The sequence below is a fragment of the Pyrus communis genome, chromosome 5 (genome assembly GCF_041283825.1).
Source record: "Pyrus communis isolate YQ-2024b chromosome 5, ASM4128382v1, whole genome shotgun sequence".
Taxonomy (NCBI): Eukaryota; Viridiplantae; Streptophyta; class Magnoliopsida; order Rosales; family Rosaceae; genus Pyrus; species Pyrus communis.
In genome coordinates this window covers 27217977-27241259 of record NC_142569.1, presented here as the reverse complement: position 1 = coordinate 27241259, position 23283 = coordinate 27217977, and the positions used below count along the sequence as shown (strand labels likewise).

Sequence of the window (23283 nt, the reverse complement as noted above, 5' to 3'; positions counted from 1 at the left end):
CATCAAATGGTGGGGACAATACATTCATAGTTTCAACAAGACATAGGTTCGAAACTTGGAGGTTTTTACATCTTTTTTTTTTTTTTTTTCTCTTTCTAAACCCGTTGTTATGGTTTTAACTCATCATCTAAATGACCTTTTGAAACCCATAATCCAACACCTTGTATATATTGATAACAATAAGATATTTCAAGAAAAGGGAAGCAAGCTTTTTAACGCAAAAGAAGCCCAAGATTCATTTCTCGTTTCTATGGCTTTGACTCGGAGATATTACTGCCGTGTTGATAGCTATCGTTGTGGAGTTGTAGAATCATAAAAGAGATGAAACCACCATCCCTCTCTTTTTCGGTGCTACCTTTTTCTTTCCAGGGGATGGGGTTGGGATGTATAATAACCTTTATTTTAGGATATATTGATAACAATGTATACGCATAGGGCAAATCATATGGAGATGACAAATGTGCATGTCATGTGCATATCATGTGAAAATCATATACAATTTCTTACATATTGAACTAAGACTTGTAATTCACTTACATTTTCAAACAAACGCCCATTCCATATTGAATTCACAAAAATTTGCAAGTTCATAACAAAATTAACAAATATTGAGCATTCTGTAACAAACCCACAAAGCCAAATCCACCAACACAACTGCATGAATCTTCAATACCCTAAACAATAATTAAAACGTAAAACTCTAAGATTGAAACCCATAATCTAAAATAACAAAACCCATAAATAAATAAAGATTTCCAAAACACATTTCGAGCCCTCTCTTCCCCATTCCTCTTTTGTTCGACTTCCCATCTCTGCAAATCCAAAAAACCTACTTGAACAAACAAGTAATTAATTGCAAAAGTGGAGACAATGACCGAGTTGGAGAAAGAAAGAGATGAGAGAGAGAGAGAGAGAGAGAGAGACGAACCAAATGGCTGTGGAAATATGGCTGCCGAAGCTTCACTGGCTGGAAAGAATAGAACTTTCTAGCCAAAACGCAAAATCTAGTACAAAAATCATATCTTTAAGGATGGAACACTGATGCAAAAGAAAAACTCTCACTTCGAAGCTTCACTCTCGACTTTCCTCTCTTCAAAATTGGTGCTCAGAGATCTAAGTTCAACCTAGAAACCCAGAGCTCTCGACATCCCTTTCCAGCAAATGAGAGTGATGAAATGAGCTGAGGATTTTTAGTATTTATATGTGGGCATTTTAGTAATTTCGATTTTGTGCATTGTGTGCGTGGCTTGTGCATGGCCGTTTTGTCCTATTTATATCTCAAGCTTAAGAAATTATCTCATTTTGAGGTATTTCTCTAATTTCTTTGTTTGACTTACTAATTTGTCTTTATTTGGTTAATTTATTTTATAACAGAGAAACCAAAGAGAAAAATGAATGAATCTCAGGAATGCAATATCACTGAAGATCTGTGTAGTTGTGTTAAACTTTTGAAATGTACAAAGTTTCCGTAAATATAACCAATGTACTAACTACTGCTCAGTAGTCTAAGCACTACAATTATACATCGAAAAGATAGGAGCAGTTATATTTTGCACAGCTACAAGTATGTACAGTTGTACACAATAACAGTGTACATATTTTATGTAAATAGTTTTTACATATGTACGAACCGTGTTTACAATAGATTTAGGGCTGGTTTGGTATTGATGTGCTTTGAAAAAAAGCTGCTTCTGCTGTGCTGTGAGAATAAGCAACTGTGAAATAAAGCAGCAGAATGTTTGGTAAACTTTTTTGTAAAAGTGTTTTTGAAAAAAAAAAAAAAAAAAAAAAAGCAGTATTATAGTGTTTGGTAAACTTTTATGTAAAACAGACGTGAAAATAAGCCGGTTTTTCAAAGATGGGTTTTGCAGCTTCTTGTTTTTGGCTTTTTTTCACCCAAAACTGTGAAAAAAAATTGAAGCTGAATGTTTACCAAACACAAAAATATCTCTCAGCTTTTTTTTATACCAATTTTTTTCAGAATCATCTCAGTACCAAACCAGGCGTTATTCTCATATTATAACTCTTGTTTTCAACACTAATAATTCTTTTAACATTCCCGCGACAACGCGGGCTTACCCTCTAGTTAATTAACTAAAACAAAATATCGTTTTTCCATTACTATAGTCAACCACTGTCCAAAGTTAACAACAGTCAGTCTCTCTCTCGTGCTGCTGAAGCAAGCAAGCATAGCTGGGAAGGGAAAAGTAAGGTAGGTATGGCGGTGGTGGGTCGCAGGGAGAAAGCGCAGTCTCTCTGCAAATCGAGGGTCGTCGTCGCTATAACAATCGGAATCCTTCTGGGCTGCGTCTTCGCCCTCTGCTTCCCCAGCGGCTTCCTTTCCATTTCCAATCCTGCCCCCATTCTCAATCGCCGCTTCGCCAAATCCATCGCCCAGGTTCCTCTTCACCCTTTCAATCATTGCTTGTTTTTATTTTCTTCGTTTTTTCGTATAACTCTTGGGCTTTAATACTTGTCTTTTTGAGTGATTAGTGCTTGAAATTTTGATAATTTTAAATGAATGGGTGATTAGCGATTGTGATTTCGGAAATTCGATCGAAATGTTGTCCGTTGACTTGAGATTTTGGTGCATTGACTTTTGATTCAAACCCAGATAATGTGATTGATTTGTTTGTGCTCTGTCCCTAACAAGCGACAGGGTTTAGAATTAGAGCTGATAATTTGACATGCTGAAAGTTTTTTTTTTTTTTTTTTTTTTTGGTTTAAAAAATATCGAAATCAGATCATATTTGTTAGGCGAATTGAGGAACTTGGGCATTTGTTTGAAGCTTTGACATGAGACCGAAATCATATAAGTATACTCGGTAACATTATTGCTGGCCGTTCATATAGCTGTTCTGGTTCTACGAATTCAAATAGCTAAGCTCGAAAAAGATTGTTTAATATTCTAAGGTGAAATTTTGTGGTTCCTAAACATGTTGATGTTGATATTTTTAGTCATTTGTGCACTAGGTTGGTTCTTCCTTGTGCGAATCATCTGAACGGATCAACCTGTTGAAATCACAGTTTGTGGCCGCATCTGAGAAAAATGCCGAGTTGAAAAAGCTGGTTAGGGAATTGACTGAAAAGATTCGGTTGGCTGAACAAAGGAAAGATCAGGCAGAGAAACAGGTTCTTGTGTTGGGTGATCAGAAGAAAGCTGGTCCTTTTGGTACCGTCAAAGGCTTACTAACCAACCCCAGTGTTCTTCCAGATGAATCTGTGAATCCAAGATTGGCAAAGATTTTGGAGAAAGTTGCTGTTAATAGAGAACTTATAGTTGCTCTTGCAAACTCGAATGTGAAGGAAATGTTGGAGGTATGGTTCACTAACATCAATAGGGTGGGCATATCCAACTATCTGGTTGTTGCTTTGGATGATGAAATTGCCAGATTCTGCGAATTGAAAAATGTTCCAGTTTATAAGAGAGACCCAAACAAAGTAATTGATTCGGTTGCGAGGACCGGAGGGAACCATGCTGTCTCTGGGCTAAAATTTCGTGTTCTGAGGGAGTTTTTGCAGCTCGGTTATAGTGTTCTTCTGTCAGATGTCGATATTGTGTACTTGCAAAACCCCTTTAATTATCTATATCGTGATTCAGATGTAGAGTCCATGACTGATGGTCACAACAATATGACTGCTTATGGTTACAATGACGTCTTTGATGAACCAGGAATGGGTTGGGCTCGATATGCTCATACAATGCGTATATGGGTGTATAACTCTGGTTTCTTCTACATTCGACCGACAATTCCTTCAATTGAGCTATTGGATCGTGTGGCCAATCGACTCTCAAAGGAGCAGGCTTGGGACCAGGCAGTGTTCAACGAGGAACTCTTTTTCCCCTCTCATCCTGGGTATGATGGACTTCATGCTTCCAGGAGAACTATGGATTTCTATCTCTTTATGAATAGCAAGGTCCTCTTCAAGACCGTGAGGAAAGATGCTAAACTGAGCAAGTTGAAGCCGGTTATTGTTCACGTTAATTACCATCCTGATAAGTATCCTAGAATGTTAGCAATTATGGATTTTTATGTCAATGGGAAGCAGGATGCACTGAAACCTTTCCCTGATGGTTCAGAGTGGTAGAGATTATTCCTGCTAATCACAGGTACGCTCAGGACATTTTGATACTTTGTGTTAAAAGGAAATGTAACGTAAATGTTCGAAAAGCATACTTTGTGTTCAAAACAGTATCAAAAGAATTGTAAGGCTTTAAGCCAATTTTTGTATGTTAGAAATTGTTTTAGAAATTGAAATCATCTGATATCATATTTACGCATAATATTCTTCCTTAAGTTTCCCAGAAAGCCTTCATATATCGCATGGGATCTGGGCAATTTCGCTCTCAAGAATCTCCGCGGTTGCAAGTAGTTTTTCACATTCTTGCTGGAAAGAAATACAAAACCGATATATCATATGAAACACAACAATAATCAAGTGAAAAAGAAACTTATGTATCAAATGTGACGAGTCAAAATGTTCTACTTCCAAAAAGAAAGAGATACATGAGGAGCAACGCATGAGAATCGCAGAGTAACAGAGCTTAGATGACATGATTGTTAAACGTCTTTCGGCGAATCTACTGATAACATAATTTTGCGGAAGGTTAACACAAAATTTTTATATTATTTAATTTTTTTTTTTAAATGGGGGATCAGGCTGTGGCTGCACCACAACCGTCCATCCTTAGACCATCTTCAACCTTTGGAGTAAAACCTAAAATTTTTACCCTAGAAAATTTAAGTTTTAACCTAGAAACGGCTTTTCTGCTCCAATCCTTTTGTCATAAAATTTTAGCCTTAAATTATTAAAGAATGAATTTAAGCTTTTTTTTTTTTTTTTTTTTTTTTAAAATTAACTTTAAAAAAAAAATTATGTAGACTATCCTAAATTAATTTTATGAACATTTTAACCTAAAAGTATTAGATGTTGGGCTTAGTACGTTCCAAGCGTGCGCACGTCTGGGCGTAGCATCTAGGCTTCATGCAGCGACTTTCACTCTCACTTGTGGGTCCCACAGTTTTCTTTGGCCTAAATTCTGACCGAAATCAAGCCTTTTTTTAGTTTTATCACTTAACTCCATTTTAGAACAAGGGTTGGAATGAATTTTTTTTTGTTTGGTGGGGGGGGGGGGGGGGGGGGGGGGTAGAAGGGAAATTTTAGGACTTACTCCAAAGGTTAGAGTTGGCCTTACGGGAGCCGGGAAGACTCACAGAGGCATTTCAACCTCCTCTGGCCACCATCATGTGATTCATTAGCGCTAGGAATCGAACCGAGGATGTGCCGTGTGAAATACAGGCTTGGAATTCGTTCTCAACCATTGGACCACCCGTGGTGGTTAAGATTAACACAGAATTAGATCGACACCCCCCCCCCCCCCCCCACCCCACATCAAAAATCCTTGAGAAACATAAGCAAGTTCTTGCTATGAAACCAAGGCAATGTTTCCTTAGAGTGCAAACACTGAATACTGAGATCCAAGTAGCGTTTGACACATGATATAATTTGTGAAATTTTTAGGACTTACTCCGAAGGTTAGAGTTGGTCTTACAAGAGCTGGGAAGACTCACTGAGGCATTTCAACCTCCTCTGGCCACCATCGTGTAATTCACCAGCGCTACGAATTGAACCGAGGATGTGCCGTGTGAAATACAGGCTTGAAATTCGTCCTCAACCACTGGACCACCCGTGGTGGTTAAGACTAACACAAAATTAGATCGACACCCCCCCCCCCCCCCCCCAAAAAATGCTAACACCGAATACTTAGATCCAAGTAGCGTTTGACACATGATATAATTTGTGTTCTAGAAATGTTCTGAAAAATTTCGTGTCGTGCATTTTCACTATTAGGTCTTGTATGCTTCATACTGAAAGTTTGGGTCTTTATTACGTGGTAATATCCTTCTATTTGTCCGACTTTAATTTGGTAATTAAATAGTAGGATTTAAGTACCTACAATCTCTCAACTTTTTAGTGTCATTCTAAATTGGTCTTAATCTTTTTAAATATTTCAAACTTGTGCCCAACCTATTGAAATTGTCACATCCATGAATCCCAGTTAAAAATCTGTTAAATTAACTAGGCTTACTTTGTCTTCAAAATCAATAGAAGGTCATAGAATCATAGCTTCCCCCAACTAACAGTTACCACCACCCTTAGCATGCCATCACCTTCAAACCCAACGCAAAATCTCAAACTCCACCCTACAACTCAAGCTACGAACATGGAGAAGGTCCTGGAGGTTGTTGAAATGGTATGGACTGCAACAATGCGGCCACCACCATCTTCATTGCCCACAAAGAAGAATTGAAAGCTTTACGAGCCGAGAATCGGCAAAATGAGGAAATCACATAAGCAGAAACAAACTCCTTGAAACCATATTTGAATTCTTAACCCTCTTCTTTGTTAAGAGATTGCCCTCCAGATGTAATTTCAATTTGGGTTCATTTTCGATTTAGTTCAATACATGTTTGATCATGGGGTTCCATATTATATAATCTATGTTTGAAATATAAAATTTAAGGCACCCAATATTAATGTAGAAACTGATTTTCCTTGATTATTACACCATCAATATACAGTGTATATATTTACACACACACACACACAAGTGAGTAGCTAATACTCTACGGTTACATCTTAAATATCATAAACATAAACATAAATATGGAGTTACAACATAACGGACAATTGGCCAACATAAATATGGAGTTACAACATAACAGACAATTGATCAATATTCTGGAATTAATGTCATTAACTATTGTAACTCCCTAACAATTAATATTGTCGGTGGATTTTGAATATAATTTATGTTTGAAAAATTAACTAGGGCTTAACGAATGTGACATTTTTAATAAGTTGGATACTTGTTTGGAATGTTTAAAAAGGTTGAGACCAATTTGGAATGACACTAAAAGGTTAGGGGTTTTAGACCTCCTAGCAAACAAAGCTCTGATTAATGAATGAAACCTCTTCAAATACTTGTCTGCGTGTTCTTGACATCCTAGCAGCTTCCCTATTGGCCAGTCTTCTTCTTTCCATTCTTTGTTCGCAATCTTCCTGTCGAATTATACAAATGAAGACGATAACAGCATCCTCACTTCATATGTTCCTCAAAAGTACATTCTACGAATCATGTGTGCCGGATTCAAAAACTTGTAACTTATCGTCTGCAATCTCTCAAACATTGATGTTCTATAAGAAAAAGAAAAGCATTGACGAGTAGGCTGCTAGTCTCCAATCACATGAATCAACAATTCTAAAGTAGTAATTGTACCTGAGCAACATATATGCTTGAAACCAGATCATAGCAGGAAAAGGAAACACACAAAAGAATTGAGGAATACATGATTTCTCATACAAGCATTAATGTTGAAGCCAGTATACCCGAGGAACCATTTTGCCTTCCCTTTATACATTGAGGCTTCCGACATTCAAATGGATCTCCAGCACGTTTACTCCAAAATCAAGAAATTCCAAACAGCGGAAGTCATTACGCTTACCTGCCCTTGCTGCAAGCACGGGAAGTCATTACACATGAATTCAAATGACGGCGCTATTTTGATTAGACTAGACTCTCAAAACCCAAAACAATTCCTAATGAAAGCATAACTTTTCTATGCATACCATCTCGATGCATCTGAGTTGCTGAAAAATGCTGGAAAAGAAACAAAACTAAAGGTTTGAACCATATTAGTAAACTCGTCGTGTGTTCTACCAATCAGTCACACAATCTCTTCATACCAGTAACCCAAGAAACTTTTTTCCTTTCAATTTATTGGACATAAAATTAAGTAGAATACATACTCGGTTTGATTCATCACTCTCGTCTGACGAGTCCTCACCTCTGCCTGCAGCACTGTCGAAGGGGAACAATGCAAAACATGAATAGGATCAATGCATGTTACGGAAGGGATTGACGATGGATACAAATGAACAATACCTTTGAGAAGCACCATCAGAATTATTTCCAGAAATGCACGTTGTCTTTTCACTTTCTGCAACTCTATCACATACGAACTCCATGCCTACTGACCCTCCCTCGTATATTACCTACAATTCTGTGTACTCATCGAGAATCAATTCTTTCTTTTGCATTCCAAATGCCGCACCCTAGCCATTCAGTTTAATTGGTTATAAGATTAAATGTATTCATCCATCAATATGCAAGTAAGTTGAAGGTGCATTATGATCTGGGGGGGAGAGAGAGAGAGAGAGCGCGCACTTGAGGTGAAGGTGCACTGCTTTCCCTGGTCCCCATTAATTTGTTTGGAAAGTATTACAATCGTACTGGTTCTGAACTCCAATAACTGAAAGACCAAAACAAGCAAACAATTCTAAATTAGCAAAAGCATACAAAAACAAGTGCAGAAATATTGGTTCTCAATTGAACACATAGTTTTGAGCAAGCGGCTTGTAACTTAGCTGGTTACGAGTATTCCCACTTTCAACCGAGGTTATGTCCGTTCTGTATTCGTTGGGGGTAAATTTCATAGCATTAAGCTTGCAAATTTAATTAAATAGGCAGCCAAACCTTGTACTAGCAGTTGCTGTAAGAGTTTAAGCTAATCAAAAAAACAAATAATATGATAAAACTAAATGAAGAATTACTTGAATTAATAACTGCATACATTGACAACAATTTTCTCTAACACTAATTATTGATTCTCAACAAGTTTTTCTTTTTTTTAGAAAAGTGATTCTCAACAAGTTAATTAGGGAAGAAAAAAACAAAACCCAACTGTTTAGTTAATAATTATTACTAAAAATAATTAGCGCCACAATCTAATTCCATGATTCCATGAAAGAGAGAGAGAGTGAGAGAGAGTATCGTACACATATTTAGACTCTATCTCGTTTGGCGCCACCTAACACAGTCACAATTGGCGCTAAATGAGAGAAACTATAAATACATTGTAGGATATGGGTACAGGACCTTTCCTATTCGAACTAGCTTCAAATACGGAAGGTAGGATTGTTTCTGGAATATTTCTACGGCTCAGAATTGGGTTTGTTTCCAGAGTCCTAATTCTTGTTTTTTCGTTTTCTCAAAATTTTTGGGTGTTGGGTTTCCCTTTCAGCTATAAAAAGGTAATTGTGTTTTGTGAATTTGGGGATGCTATTGCATTTGCAATCGACCTTTCTTGTTTTACAATTTTCGCCTCTCTTTTCTTAATTAACAATGTCGTAAAAGGGTGTTTGTTTTCCCTCACTAAAGTTCACTGGACTAGACTGAACTAAAGGTTAGTCCAGTCCCGTGTTTGTTCCCCATAGAGCTTTGAGTTAATGAGACTAGCTCTCACTCGTCTCGACTAAAACAAGGTGTAGCTGGTCTTAGCTAAGCCCCCAAAAACCATGAGATTGCTAACCCCATCTCCAAACTTGTGTAGGACGATTGCATGCTACAAGTCTTATGAACTGCAAATCTAAAAGAATGCTTCTGGCAATTCCATTTGCCAATCCATGCTCAGATCTGAAACCCAGCCCCACCCACTACCTAAATCTCAACACCAAAATTCAAAAACATATATGCAAAACTCTAACAACTACAATCCCAATAGCAAAATTCTTCCTTATTCCCGAAAATTCCCAAAAATTTTCCAGAAATTTTTCCTTTTTCTCAGACAATTTCGGAGAGAATGGATAAAGAAGGGGAGAGAGTAGCTTTGGGACAAAGAAAAATGGAGAGATATAGAGGGAGGAGAGAGTAGCATGGGGACGATTTGCAAGAAAAATGATTTGAAGGATGTTGTGTTGCAGGAAAAAAGATGGAGAAAATGAGTAATGGGGAACAAAACTAAAGAGGAAGAAAAGGGGAGAACTCTCTAGAGAGAGGTGGAGTGCTCTAGATGCTTTAGAAATAAAAAGGGAAAAGCTTGAAATTGTGAAATATTATTGAATTATTAATAAAAATTGTTAGATGTGTATTAAATAATATAATATTATAGTTGTTAATTATCCTTTTTTTTTTCAACTTAGTCTAGTCTAAACCAATCTAGCTTAATTCATGAAGCTAGTCCAGTTCGAGATAGTACGATACAGCAAACGCATCCTATGATTATTAGAGTTTTAACTTTCCAGCTCACTCTTTATTGAACAATTAGGAAAACAAATCAACTAAATCAGAAATCGTTTATCCAATCGATTAATATTGTCAGAATGTTAGTGTTTAACTAAATAATATGATTCATCTATTGGATGTTAGATGAGTAGTGTAAACAATTTTGTATTTAGTCGATGTGGGACCATAATTTTACGGGATTGAAATAAGGCGGATCGGAATGCGATTACCTCAGATGTCTAGTCATGGACTCAACAACTTCCATAGTGTAGCTGCACAAACGGAGCAGCAATGCCACTATCATCATGTTTCAAAGCAATGTACAAATTCTAACTTCGCTGAGATTGACCATGCATGTTCTACAAAACAAAAACCTAATCCAACAAGGAATTAATATGTTTCCTATATTCTTGGAATCCTTACAATCTAAGGATTGGCATGCGCCACATGTAATCATACTTTTAAGAGGATGCAATATCTACTCATAGATATCATTTGGGATTCTCCGAGGTTAGTACAGATGCTATATTCTAAAAGGTCTTTATCTCGACTAGTATAAATACACAATTCTAGGGTTCACCTCTGGCAATAAAATTATCTCACATGCTGCTTAAGTCTCATAATATTGCTTACTAACTTGACCGTCAAAGTGCCTTTGACTGGCACACCTCCCTTGGTCCTTGGTTGCCTTCAATTATTTGTTCTTTTACAGGTCTCGAGTTTGTGCATCTTCACCCTTTACAGCGGTGCTCGAATTTGGTTCCAATAGTTGATGTTTTATCAAACTTGATCATTGAAGGGTGACCTTAGATATAGACGATTTAGATCATCTTGCACCATTGCAGGATGAAAAAGAGAGCCAAAAAGATAAAACAAAAATGTTCAAACGAGAAAATTGCTAAACCATCTCTAATTCATTGTAAACTACGGCTTTTGATATGGCAAAAAAGCATTACATTGCCTCCTTTGTTGATGATATCTCTATAAAGCAATGTTATGAAGATTCTCACATAGGCGCTAAGTGGTTGGACACTGCCACAATTAACCCCTAGATGGTTAGAAAATAAGAAAGGGAGCGTAAACCTGCCTAGGATCGCCTAAATTGCCTAGGTCACACCTCTCACTTAGACATAAAATAAAAACTTTTATTTTGTATTTTATATTTTTAATAAATTGTAAGAGACTTGTTAGATACTTAAATGAGCACTAATTATATGCTTGTCCCAATGTTTTCAATACTTTCTAGTACTTTATAATTTAATTCTCATTCTATTTTGCAATTTATGTATCTCGATACAATTATATATATATATATATAGATATTTATTTATATGTTATATAATAAATTTAATCAAAATTTAAAAAAAAATGCCTAGACCCTGCTTAGACTAGCTTATTCCCTACCGGTCGACTAGCGTCTAGCGTCTTTTAGAACTTTGCTATAAAATACATGCATATACATGATGAAGCATAATGACGAAAGCTTAGACAGATTCCTTAAATGGAAAATTTTGAAACTCAAAGTGGTAATAAATCAAGGCTATCATATCATAATAGGTAAGCAAGTGTGTGAATTGTAGTTTCCTAAAGAAAGATTGGTGTATGTAGTTTATGTTTGTTTGATTTCGATTTCAATTTTGATTTCGAGTAAACATTGACCAAGTTATGCTTATATCAAATGTATTAAAATTTTGGAAAGAGTTTCACACTTAATTGGTTAAATTTACACGAGTCACAATTTGAATTCTTCCCTTCCTCCAATATTACGTGTGTCAAAATTTATCCATAATTTAGTAATTCACAGATGCAAGGTAAATTCTATTTAAAATGTTAAACCGTTAAGTCATGCTTATTCATCAGTATAATGATAAACATGGAAATAACATACATAAAATTAAGGATTAAGTACCTAAAACTCCTCAATATTTTAGTGTCATTTCAAATAGGTCTCAACTTTTTGAAACATTCCAAACAAATACCCAACCTATTGAAAAGGTCATATCCTTAAGCCCCATATAATTTTAAAAAATAAATTATAGGGTAAATTACACTTTACCACCTCAGGTTTGAGGTCTATTGCAATCTCATACAATATCTTCAAAACATTTCACTTTCATACCTCAAATACTACTTTATTTCAATATAATACATCTGTTACATTTTCCATTTATTGATCTGTTAAGAGCTGATGTGGCTGCCACATTTGTGTCAAGTGGCTGCCAAATTTGTGCCACATGGCAAAAAAATAATTTTTTATACATTAAAATATTATAATAATTTACCCTATTAAAAAAATAAAAAATAAAAATAAAAATAAAAATAAACACTAAAAGCCCATAATCCCTACCTTCCCCGCAACCCCCACCCCACCTCCCCTCCCACCCCCAAAAACCCCTTAGCTCATTCATTTCTTTCTCCGACTCTTTGAGCTTGTTCTCTTGGTTTGTTACGATTCCCAGATCAAATCCCATCTTTTTTTTTTTACTCAATTTATTCTGATTCTCACATCAAAATCCTATCTTTTTTAGCTCTTTTCTTGTTCTGTTTTGGTTGGATTTCAGTTAAGAAGTCAGCGATTTCTTCCAAAATTGAGACATGGGTTTTTTGAAGAAGTCCCAGGTGGTGGACGGAGGCATGGAATCCGAAGGCAAGAAGTTGGCAAGAAGTTGGTAATCGCCAGAATCTCGGTACGAACTTGCTTAAAGCCGGTAAAGAGAGTGGAGGAAAGGGAGGTGAAAAGAGTGGGGGTGGGGTAGGGGGTTGCGGGGGAGGTGGGGTGGGGTGGGGTGGGTTTTTAGATGGGAGGGAGGTGAAGAGAGTGGAGGAGAAAGAGGTGGTCAAGGGAATGGGATTCTGGGTTTTCAGTGTTTTTTATTTTTATTTTTTATAATAGGGTAAATTATTATAATATTTTTAATGTATAAAAAATTATTTTTTTACCATGTGGCATCAATGTGGCAGCTACGTCAGCTCTTAACAGATCAATGGATGGAAAATGTAACAGATGTATTATATTGAAATAAAATAGTACTTGAGGTATGAAAGTGAAATGTTTTGAAGATGTTGTATAAGGTTGCAATAGACCTCAAACCTGAGGTGGTAAAGTGTAATTTACCCTAAATTATATTCAAAACTCACCACTTGGGTATATCATGATCGACATTAATATTAGGTACCTCAAAAACCAATGATCAAACAGGGTTTAAATTGAATAAAAAATGGACTTAATTTGAAATTACATCAGGAGGGCAATCTCTTAACAAAGAAGAGGGTTACAAATTCAGATAGAGTTTCAAGGAGATTGTTTCTTCTCAAGTGATTTCCTCATTCACCAATTGTCGGCTCATAAAGCTTCAAGTTCTTCTTTGTAGGCGGTGAAGATGGTGGTGGCCGCATTATGGCAATCCATACCATTTCAACAATCTCCATAACCTTCTTCTCAATATTGGCGGCTTGAGATTTAGGGTGAAGTTGGTGGTTTTGCGTTGGGTTTGCAGGTGATGGCATGATGGGATGGTGGCGACTATTAGTTAGTGGTGGCTATGCTTTCATTACCTTCTATTGATTTTGGAGAAAAGTAAGCCTTAGTCAATTTAAAAGATTTTTAAATGGAGCTTAACAGATGTGACATTTTCAACAAGTTGTGTACTTATTTGTAAAGTTTAAAAAAGTTGAGGCCAATTTGGAATGACACTAACAGATTGGGGAGTTGTAGATACTTAATCCTAATATTAATATACTGAAGAAAAAACCAATACGTAACAAATTTTCTTTCTACATTAATCTACTCACTAAAACATGATTTGGGGTTTAGGACCTTACATGGTCTGGGGTCAACACATCTAGTGGGTAGAAACAAGTATATACTACCTATATCAATGTGCTGAAGCAAAAACCCATATATAAATGTACATTGGGGGACCATTAATCTTCTGTAGTCTAGTCATGGACTTAATAACTTCAAATCAAACTAAGCCGCCTAAACGGACCGACAGTGCCACCACATTTGTGGGGCTATGGAATGATAGGCAATGTCCACATGCCTTGCTGAGAATGACCATGCTTGCTTTGCAAGACATAGAAACCTAATCCGACTGGGGATCAAATTTATTTCCTATATTCTTGGGGATTCTTACAATCTAAGGATTGACTTGTCCGCAAGTAATTAGAATTCTAAAAAAAACCAATATCTTATGCTATATATTCTTCAAGATTCTCCTGATGTAATCCGGATTTCACTGTCTAAAATGACTCTTTTCAAAAGCCCTAAGATTTTGGGATATTTTAGAGTTTCGTGTAATTTGGAGTTTTTCTTTACATTTTTTTAGCTACTAGGCTTTTGTGTATTCTATTTTGAGCTAATATGTATGATTCTTTTTGTTCGTGGGTCAGTTCTTTGGACTTTGACTATTTGTAATTGTGCTTACTTTTGACTCCTTGTTTGGGGCTTCTTATAAGATGGGTTTTTTTACCATTAGGTCTTGATTTTCAAACAAATATCTAATGGTTACAAAGAGCCACATTAAGTCGGGTATGTGGCATGACAGAATGGTAGTAGAGCATAATTATTAGGCTTAAGTGTGAATTGTCACGCCCCAAACCCATCTAAATATACAACACCTTTAATGGTTAAAAATCAATATCTAGTAGTTAAATTCAACTTAATATGGATTGTTTTGACCATTAGATCTTTGTTTAAAAATCAAGATCTTATGGTTAAAAAGCTCAAAGCATCTCATAAGAAGCCCCAAATAAGGAGTCAAAGGTAGCACATATACAAAGAGTCAAAGTCCAAAAAAAAAAATGACCCACATGCATAAGAATCAAACCCATTGGCCCAAAATAAAATACACAAAAGCATAGTAGCTGAAAAAAAAATGTAAAGAATAGCTCCAAATTACATAAAACACTAAAAATAAAAGGTTTTTATCACAAATCGTCATTGAAATTGACCCTCACCATCAAGATGGTCCCTAAAATTGAAAATCAATCAATGTAGTCCTTGAAAATAGGTGTTGCAAATCAAGGTGGTCATTCTGTTACAATTTTGTTAAAAATTCTTTTAAGTACTGATGTGGCACATAAATGGGTCCCATAAGTCCTTGTTTTATCACAAATAGTCCTTGAAATTCACTCGTGACATCAACATGGTCTTTGAAATTGACCCACGACCTCAAAATGGTCCATGAAACTGAAAATCGATTAATGTAGTCCCGCAAGTAGGTGTCTCAAATCAATGTAGTCATTCTATCACAATTCTTTCAAAAATTTTGTTATGTGCTGATGTGACTCATAAATGGGTCACACAAAGTCTAATTAAATTTAAAAAAAAATTACAAATAGGTTTAATAATTTATAAAAAAGTTGTCAACCCAAAAACCTAGTCTTGCAATCACCTCCGATCCCAGTCCACATTCCTTAACCTCCATATATGGTAGCCTTTGCTGTCTATTCTCTAGAGAGAGAAAAAAAATCTTAATACACCTATCTTTACACACTTCAACACCCTTTACCAAATTGCACCAGGATTGAATTCACCTTTGGCGACAACTTTTGTGACATCACCCTTAACATTTAGGCCAACATCCTCACATCCATAATCTTGGATACCTTGTTAGGCACTCCCCTGGTGGTATGGTGACACAGAGAATAGTGAGGTCTGCCTTGAGATAATGAGGTTCTAACCGAGGTGCGTCTATTATTGGTTGAAAACTAATTCCAAACCCCATCTTAGGCCTTGTTAAGCCTTGTACCTTTGAGAATTTATGAAAGAGATCTCTCTTTGTAGTTGATGCCATCACTTCGTGTGGGCATGGTTTAGAGAATTTTCATGTTTGGGTTGGCTATGTGCCTCTGGCTGCTTCTGATACCTTGTTATTTGACTTTAGAGGCCTTGGTGTTCCCTTCCTCTCATAATGTTATTTTGTTTCCTCAAAAAAAAAAAAAAATGTGGTAGGGGTATTTTCGTCATTTTAACATTGTCTTTTAATAATAATTATTTTTGTATAGTATTTTTTTTTTAATTAGTACCTCATAATAGGCTAGTAATAACGTAATTCTATCAGTTGTTCATTAAATATTATTTACTCTATTTTTAAACACTTTCAAAAAATCTTGATAGACGTGTAATGTCGGTTATAAAAAAGGTTTTTCGCACTCGCATAATAATGTGATTAAATTAGTTGTCAAATGATTGTTTTTTTTTTTAAACGATATTATCTACACTAAGGGTTTCTTCTAACATGATCTAAGATTATTAATTTACTTCCAATATTTGACTTTCCTTTTGTCAATTTACGCATATAAATACATTTAAAACGTGTAAGTCGCGCGTAGCACGCCATGATTCAAAAAATGTCTTTTGCACACGCGTGCATGAAGGCTAGTGTTAAGGAAAAAGAACAGTAATAACAATGTGAATCTGTTGCCAATTCAGTATCCATATGTCTTACGCGCGTATGAAGGCTAGTGTTAAAGAAAAAGAAGAGTAATACCAATGTGAATCTGTTGCCAATTCAGGCCATATGTACTAATTATGCATGTGACCCTAATTTAGCAAGATCCATCACAAATGTACCAACAGAATAACAAAAGAGAATACTTATTTTTCTTAAAAAACTCTACCTGTCAAGACAAATTCCGGTTGTTAGAATAATTAATCCTGGAGAGTCTGCGTGTTATGGCAAATGCAATGTACAAGAGAACCCTCTCTCTGTCTACAATACACACACATATATATATATATATATATGTATGTATGTGTGTGTGTATATATATCTAAACTACATATTAATAGAATTCTCTTTGTTAACAAAAAAAGGGTGGAAAGACTATTTAGTCTTCTATCACAACAAAAAAGTTAAGGGCATTAACATAATTTCACAAAGCAAAATTTTGCTATTTTTTGTTTAAGCATAATTTACAGGTGATTTTAACATCTCTAATTTAAAAAAAAATTAATCCTCTCTCACGTTCTCTCTCACTCCCTTCCCTTCTACTTCAATTTTAAAACCAAAAATAAAAAATTTTAAAACACTATGTGTGGGCATTCACTAGTATATATTAATCAAGGAAATTAAAATGTGCATCTTCCTCTTGCAGGTAATTTAAACTTTACATATATTAATCCAAGATCCATCGCGGGACTCACAATTGTAGGCAGCCAGCTCCCATGGGATGGAGCCGACTCTTAATCAAACACAGCTCGTTACAATAAAACATTACTATTTTTGGTCAAGTGTTATTTTCACTTTAATTTTCCAAGTCGTTAACAAGTAACAAAAGCAGCAATTGGCCTCTACCACAGTAGAGAAGAGTGTTGTCTTTGCACCATGATGTGAGTTCAAACTCTGTCGGTTCCCTAATCTAACATCTAATATAACAAATTTATCGTTTGACAAAAGCCACCTAGTACTATGATGTAGTGGTATTCCTCTTCACTTGTGAGTGAAATGTCTTAAGTTCGAATCTCGTGGATGACGATTTTAATACCAAATTAAATTGCCCATTGTGTGACTTATAAGTGCGAGTTAAGGCAGTTAGTTCGAACAAAAACCGCGTTTTTACTGAGTTTGGCAAAGTAGTTTAAAATGTTTTTAGATCGTGAAATTACTCTTTGAAGGAGCACTTAATTTTTAATTCCAACATGTTTTATATGTAAGATTTTCCGGGTCAAGAACTAACTACAGAACACAATATTTGAATTTTTGATCATTTCAAACCACAACATCAAAAAAGTGAAAAAAGATCATTATAAAGATAGGTTATGGCAGAGAAAGAGAAAGGCGGACCCAACAGTTCGCTTTGCGGAAATAGAAGCACAGTTTCGTCATGTATGTTTTTATACATAAAAAGCAAGGGTCAGTCAAAAGTGTCACAATGAAATAGACGAGTTTCTTTCACCTTTAGCCCCACCATTTAACATTTTCTTCTTGTTTTTTTTTTAATCAAATTTTTCTTTCGATATAGCGTACTATTGAATAGTCCGAAAATTTAGTAGTTAAATATTGCAGATACATACCATTTACGGTTGGATAATATTAAGGAACAAATTTTAAACTAAATTTATAAATTAAATGATGTATATTAATAAGAAATAAGTATATTGATCAATGATTAAATACTAATTAATTATTAACATTCACATAATTTGGTTTATCAGTTTCGATAATGCTAGGAAAATTAAATTTTTAAACCAAATTTTATAAATAAAACGATATGAGAAAGTGTTATTGGCTTTTAAAAATCTCATTTTACACTCCTCACAAATATCTTTCCAAATATAGAAATTTTGAGTGTAGAATAAGATTTTTGGAGTGCTAATAATAATTCTCATGGTATGTATGTTAATTATTAGATTATTATTTAAGTGTTAATTAACGTGTTTATTTTTTAAGGATGTGCTATCCATACACCCCATTCTACTTTTCACACACCCCTTAATATTTTTTGTCTGTTGATCTTCTTCAATTCATCTGATCTCACGGCTGAAAATTAAAAAGATGTATGAAAAGTAAAATAGAGTGTGGAGATATTATATATATATTTTTTTGGTAACATTTCGCTTAATTTTAAAATTTAATTAAAAGAGTTATTCTTTCTCTTTACCTTATTGGGCTTCCCCAAAGAACAGTAGTTTCTGTACTACGCCAGCTTTCATTTTCTGATTTCTGTCAGGACCAGGAGAGAGAAGAAAAATTATGTGTGGGTCTCAGCCACACACCACCTCAACGCTCCTCCCTTCTCTTTTCTTCTCTGCTTTGAACTTGAAAAAAATAAAAATAAATAAAAAAAAGGGCTGCTTTGCGTCTCAGCGGCGGGTGCATTGGCTCCTCCACTTGGTGATGAGTGTCACTCTTCCAACAGGTTAGTGGGTTTCTCTGGATTTTCGTTTGCTCTATTGGGTTTCGATTATTTCTCAAGTTTTTGCGTTTCTTGATTTGCTTTTCGCATTTGAACATAAAGTTTTTATTTCCTCATGAATCTTGTCTACCTTTTTCAAAGATTTCTCTGGTTAGAACTTAAGTAGATTAATACAGTCGTCTTACTAAAAGGTTTCAATTTTTTTTTCTCTTTTGAGAAAAAAAGGAGAGCTGTACAATGGTTTATTTTTGCCACCATTTTGTGAATTTAAACGTTCATTGATATTAACCAATATCATTCAAGTTTCCACATTTCGTTTGCCTCCTTTTTTATTTTTTTTTGGTTTGTCTTTGGTAGATAAGATGTTAGATTAGCTACCAACGACAGAGTTTGAACTTACGCCGTCATGCCAGAGCCCAACATATTTTCACTATTTTGGTTAAGGGCCACTGGTGCCTTATGAGCGCTAGCATGATTCAAGTTGATGCGTTTATGGAAATTCAGCGAGGAGGATTAATGGAAACCGAAATGGGTTTAATATGTTGAGGCCAAACTGGATATGATGACCGGTGGATGTGGTCCTTTAGATGGGTGATGATCGAACTGGGGTTGTGAGGGACCGCATTATTCACTTTAGATATAGCTCTTAGACAAATAATCAAAAGATGAACGAATTTATATGCTTTACAGTGATAATTCTGTTGAAAATTTCCCAGCAATAATCGTAAGAAGCTTCACCGTTGCCAGTTTGTAAGGTTCTACAGACGATATGTTTTCTGGATGGGCAAATTTTCTATTGACAATACTGCAATCTGAGACGTATTAGGTTTGTTTGGAATGGTGTCCTGAATATTACTACTTGGTTAAGCAATATTATAATTGGTAAGATTGAACTACGGCGAGATATATGCATTTGCAGTTATGCATTATTGAAAGTTGACGCTAAATGAAACCAGTATCACCACAGTTTTTGTGCAACAAGCTATCTTAAAGCTGAACTGGGTGAGGTAGTCGAAGTTTCTCATTTCATGTACTCTGTCAAAGCATACGGAATTTGTAGATTATGACATAACTAGATAAATTGAGGGCCGAGTATGATCTTTTAGGGTATTATGGATACAAAGAGAAATGATAAAATAGATATGTTATTTGACCTTAATATTTCACGGCCAAAATCTGTATCTTGTCGTAAATTATTTTCTGTTCATATTTGCAGGTCTGGACAAGGCTTTTATTGATTCCTGGTTTCACCCTTCAGCATGAAATCAGGACCAAAGGATGGCTGGCACTCTATTATGCCTCTTTGTTTGAGAGGCAAAGCAGCCTCACATTTTTGCATGTTTCCAAATGTGAAGGCAGCAGACTACGTTAAGGGGAGCGCACCTGTCTATCTGAATGTATATGACTTGACACCGGCAAATGGCTATGTCTATTGGGCAGGCCTTGGCATCTTTCACTCTGGCGTAGAAGGTTAGCTACCTTAATCGGTACATATTTTATGATAAATCTATGTTAGTGGTTTCTTTGGAAGAGAGTAGCCCCATGGTCCCTGAAACTGATGTGGTTATGTATGATTCTTGATTGAAAAAGCAATTGTGAATTAATCAATTTAAACTGTTGTCTAACTTTTACTTTGATATTACTCGTATTTAAGCCGGACAAACCTTAATGACAAACTCAACCCAAGCCAATTCAGCTGGATAAAACTTTCCTAAACTTTATTGTGCAATATGCATTTGTTCACCATTATGGCCACTTCAATGACCAACATTTTGTGTAAGAGCGAAACTCTCTAAATTAGTTTGGTCCTGCAGCCTCAGTCCTCTTTGGAAATATTTACCTTACCTCCTCTTCCTTTCGCTAGGATGAATAGCGATGCTCCCTGCTTGGACATATTTAAAGGAAATTACAATTACTTGAATATAAAATTTCCAAACAATTATTTCCTTTGAAACAATTTTATGCTGCGTCCTGAGTTTTAGGTTTCTCAAGATTATACAAATGTTAATTGATCATGTTTTCATACTTACAGTTCATGGGGTAGAATATGCCTTTGGAGCCCATGAGTACTCATCAAGCGGTGTTTTCGAGGTTGAACCTCGACAATGCCCTGGCTTCAAGTTTAGAAGGTCAATTTTCATTGGCATGACATGCTTGGATCCTTTCCAGGTTAGAGAGTTCATGGAGCATCAATCTGCAATCTACAATGGTGACTCATATCACTTGATTGTCAAGAACTGCAATCATTTCTGTGAAGATATATGTTATAAGCTGACTGGAAAGCGAATACCAAAATGGGTCAATCGACTAGCAAGAATAGGTATATGGCACGTCTTTCTCAACCCCTGTTTCTGTGAAGCTAGACTTGCAATAATTGTATTCTTCCCTAGATATCATGATGGGGACCAAACACTTACATTAATTTCGTGTAGATTTATCTTCCACACATGCAGCTCATTGAGCGCTACCTTTCATAATTACTCATCTATGCCACGAGGCTCACCTTACTATAGTGAAGAAAATATCTATATGATTTATTGTCGAAGAACACATTAAGTGACGTGTTTTTCTTCATTTTCTTAAGGATTATGGTCAGTTTGTTCTTAAATCATTTTTTCTGATTCCTTTTAGGTTCTCTGTGCAACTGTATACTCCCAGACACCCTAAAGACGACCACCGTTCCACATGACCCCAATTTTGAAGGATGCGAAAGTGAAAAAAAGAGACTAAGAAGTGCCTTCACTTGCTTGTCATCAATGTCAATGCCACAGAGGGAAGTATCAATGTCGTCATTGTTTCTACATTCTCACTATAAAGGCTGCCTACCACCATGGGAGTTTAAAAGGTCTAGAAATGGCTCATTGAAGGAAGGTTGATAAAAACTGAAATCCGTCATCATTTTCTACAATGCCGACCAACCATTGGTCTGCCAATACTGAGCTAGCTAGTGAAGGGATGTCACCTTCATCCTTTGTGAGTCCCCCGGGGGGGGGGGGGCTAGTGAAGGGATGTCACCTTCATCCTTTGTGAGTCCCCCGGGGGGGGGGGGGGGGGGTAGCGGGGTTGGGTTGGCCGAATATGTTGTTTTGAGATTGAAGTGTTTCTTCTATGCTAACCAGTGTTTGTGAAGTTTTCATGTTGTATTTGTACGATAGTATTGTAAAATCTCCGATGTGCAGTCATATAATCATATCCGTAGGAGAGGGTCCATTTTTATCAAAATACATTGAGCTTCATGTTCTTGTGAAACAAAATTAGTGTTCAATATTCTGTGCAGCCATGTATTTTCTGTTTCACTAGGTTTCCTGGTGACATCAGCAGAAAAGACACCGGCACCGTATCCTTTAAGGGAGTCCATCTCGAACGTTCCAGCACCGAATGTGTAACCAATCGGAACACTTTTCACACCCCAACGGAGATGTTTCGGAAATGGGATGAAAGTTGAAAATTCCTTCATTTTGTTAGAATTTAAACTCCTTCATTCACACACTGAGCTTGCGAGCTCCTGCATGTACAGAAATAATCGTTAAGAGGAGAGAGAGAGAGCGCTAACACATTTCTAATCAATCATTGTAACTAATGTACCATTAAAAAGCTTATAAGCTAACTAATGAAATCTCCAATAACATAATTACAAGTGTAAATTCAGTGTGGTATTATTTCAACACTTCCCATCAAATCATGCACTGCTTTCACACCGAGCAATCCTCTCAAATAGTTGAATCTGTCTCCTGAGTGAAGATGTCAGCAATTTGCTAATTTGTTGGACATAAATGAGATCGATTGTACCTTGCTGCAAAGCATCCTTTATGAAGTGGTATCTTCTGTCAATGTGCTTGATTTTCTGATAAAAAACTGGGTTCTTAGTGATGGATATAGTTGAGGTGTCATCACAAATCAATGGAGTTGCTTTAGCTTGTAACTCTCCAAATCCTCTAAAACAAATCTCAGCCATATAGCTTATGATGTTTGCTTCAGCTGCACTAATGTACTCTGCCTCTTTGGTGGACAAATCTACACAATTCTGCTTCACAGAAGCCCAAGAGAACATCCCACTGCCAAAAGTAGAAGCATAACCAGAAATGCTCGTCATGTCATTCTCTGAGCCGTTCCAGTCACTATCACAGTAGTCGATTAGAACTGATCCCTTCCCATTTTCATACTTCAATCCATACTCAAATTGGCTCAGATTAGAAGATGCATACTTTTCTTGATGAGGAAGATGGATGATTCTGTCTAAATGACTCCTTTTCCTAGAAAATTATGAAGCAATCCCAGATCAGACATCTCATTTCGTTTCATCATATCAAATTTCAAATCTTGAAGTAGCCTTCGATCACTTCCTATGCAGATTA

The 23283-nt window shown here is 36.0% G+C and overlaps 2 protein-coding genes and 1 pseudogene across 2 annotated transcripts; 2 read left to right on the top strand and 1 right to left on the bottom strand.

Annotated features, from left to right (window-relative positions):
• Positions 1–2065: 2065 nt before the first annotated feature.
• On the top strand, positions 2066–4285 carry LOC137726234 (arabinosyltransferase RRA2). The gene is made up of 2 exons (XM_068465126.2): positions 2066–2398; positions 2974–4285. The coding sequence occupies exons 1-2, from the start codon at positions 2219–2221 to the stop codon at positions 4087–4089; spliced, it is 1296 nt and encodes a 431-aa protein (XP_068321227.2). The 5' UTR covers positions 2066–2218; the 3' UTR covers positions 4090–4285.
• LOC148697050 (uncharacterized) lies at positions 4276–8266 on the bottom strand (annotated as a pseudogene).
• Positions 8267–18730: 10464 nt separating this feature from the next.
• On the top strand, positions 18731–22150 carry LOC137726742 (deSI-like protein At4g17486). The gene is made up of 4 exons (XM_068465693.2): positions 18731–18931; positions 20145–20398; positions 20961–21248; positions 21560–22150. The coding sequence occupies exons 2-4, from the start codon at positions 20188–20190 to the stop codon at positions 21802–21804; spliced, it is 744 nt and encodes a 247-aa protein (XP_068321794.1). The 5' UTR covers positions 18731–18931; positions 20145–20187; the 3' UTR covers positions 21805–22150.
• The last annotated feature ends 1133 nt before the right edge of the window (positions 22151–23283 follow it).

Excerpts from the sequence above, each read along its gene's own strand:
- LOC137726234 (XM_068465126.2), top strand. The coding sequence starts at position 2,219 with ATGGCGGTGGTGGGTCGCAGGGAGAAAGCGCAGTCTCTCTGCAAATCG. Across the intron at positions 2,399-2,973 it reads TCGCCAAATCCATCGCCCAG|GTTGGTTCTTCCTTGTGCGA; the intron begins GTTCCTCTTCAC and ends TTTGTGCACTAG.
- LOC137726742 (XM_068465693.2), top strand. The coding sequence starts at position 20,188 with ATGAAATCAGGACCAAAGGATGGCTGGCACTCTATTATGCCTCTTTGT. Across the intron at positions 20,399-20,960 it reads CTTTCACTCTGGCGTAGAAG|TTCATGGGGTAGAATATGCC; the intron begins GTTAGCTACCTT and ends TCATACTTACAG. Across the intron at positions 21,249-21,559 it reads CAATCGACTAGCAAGAATAG|GTTCTCTGTGCAACTGTATA; the intron begins GTATATGGCACG and ends GATTCCTTTTAG.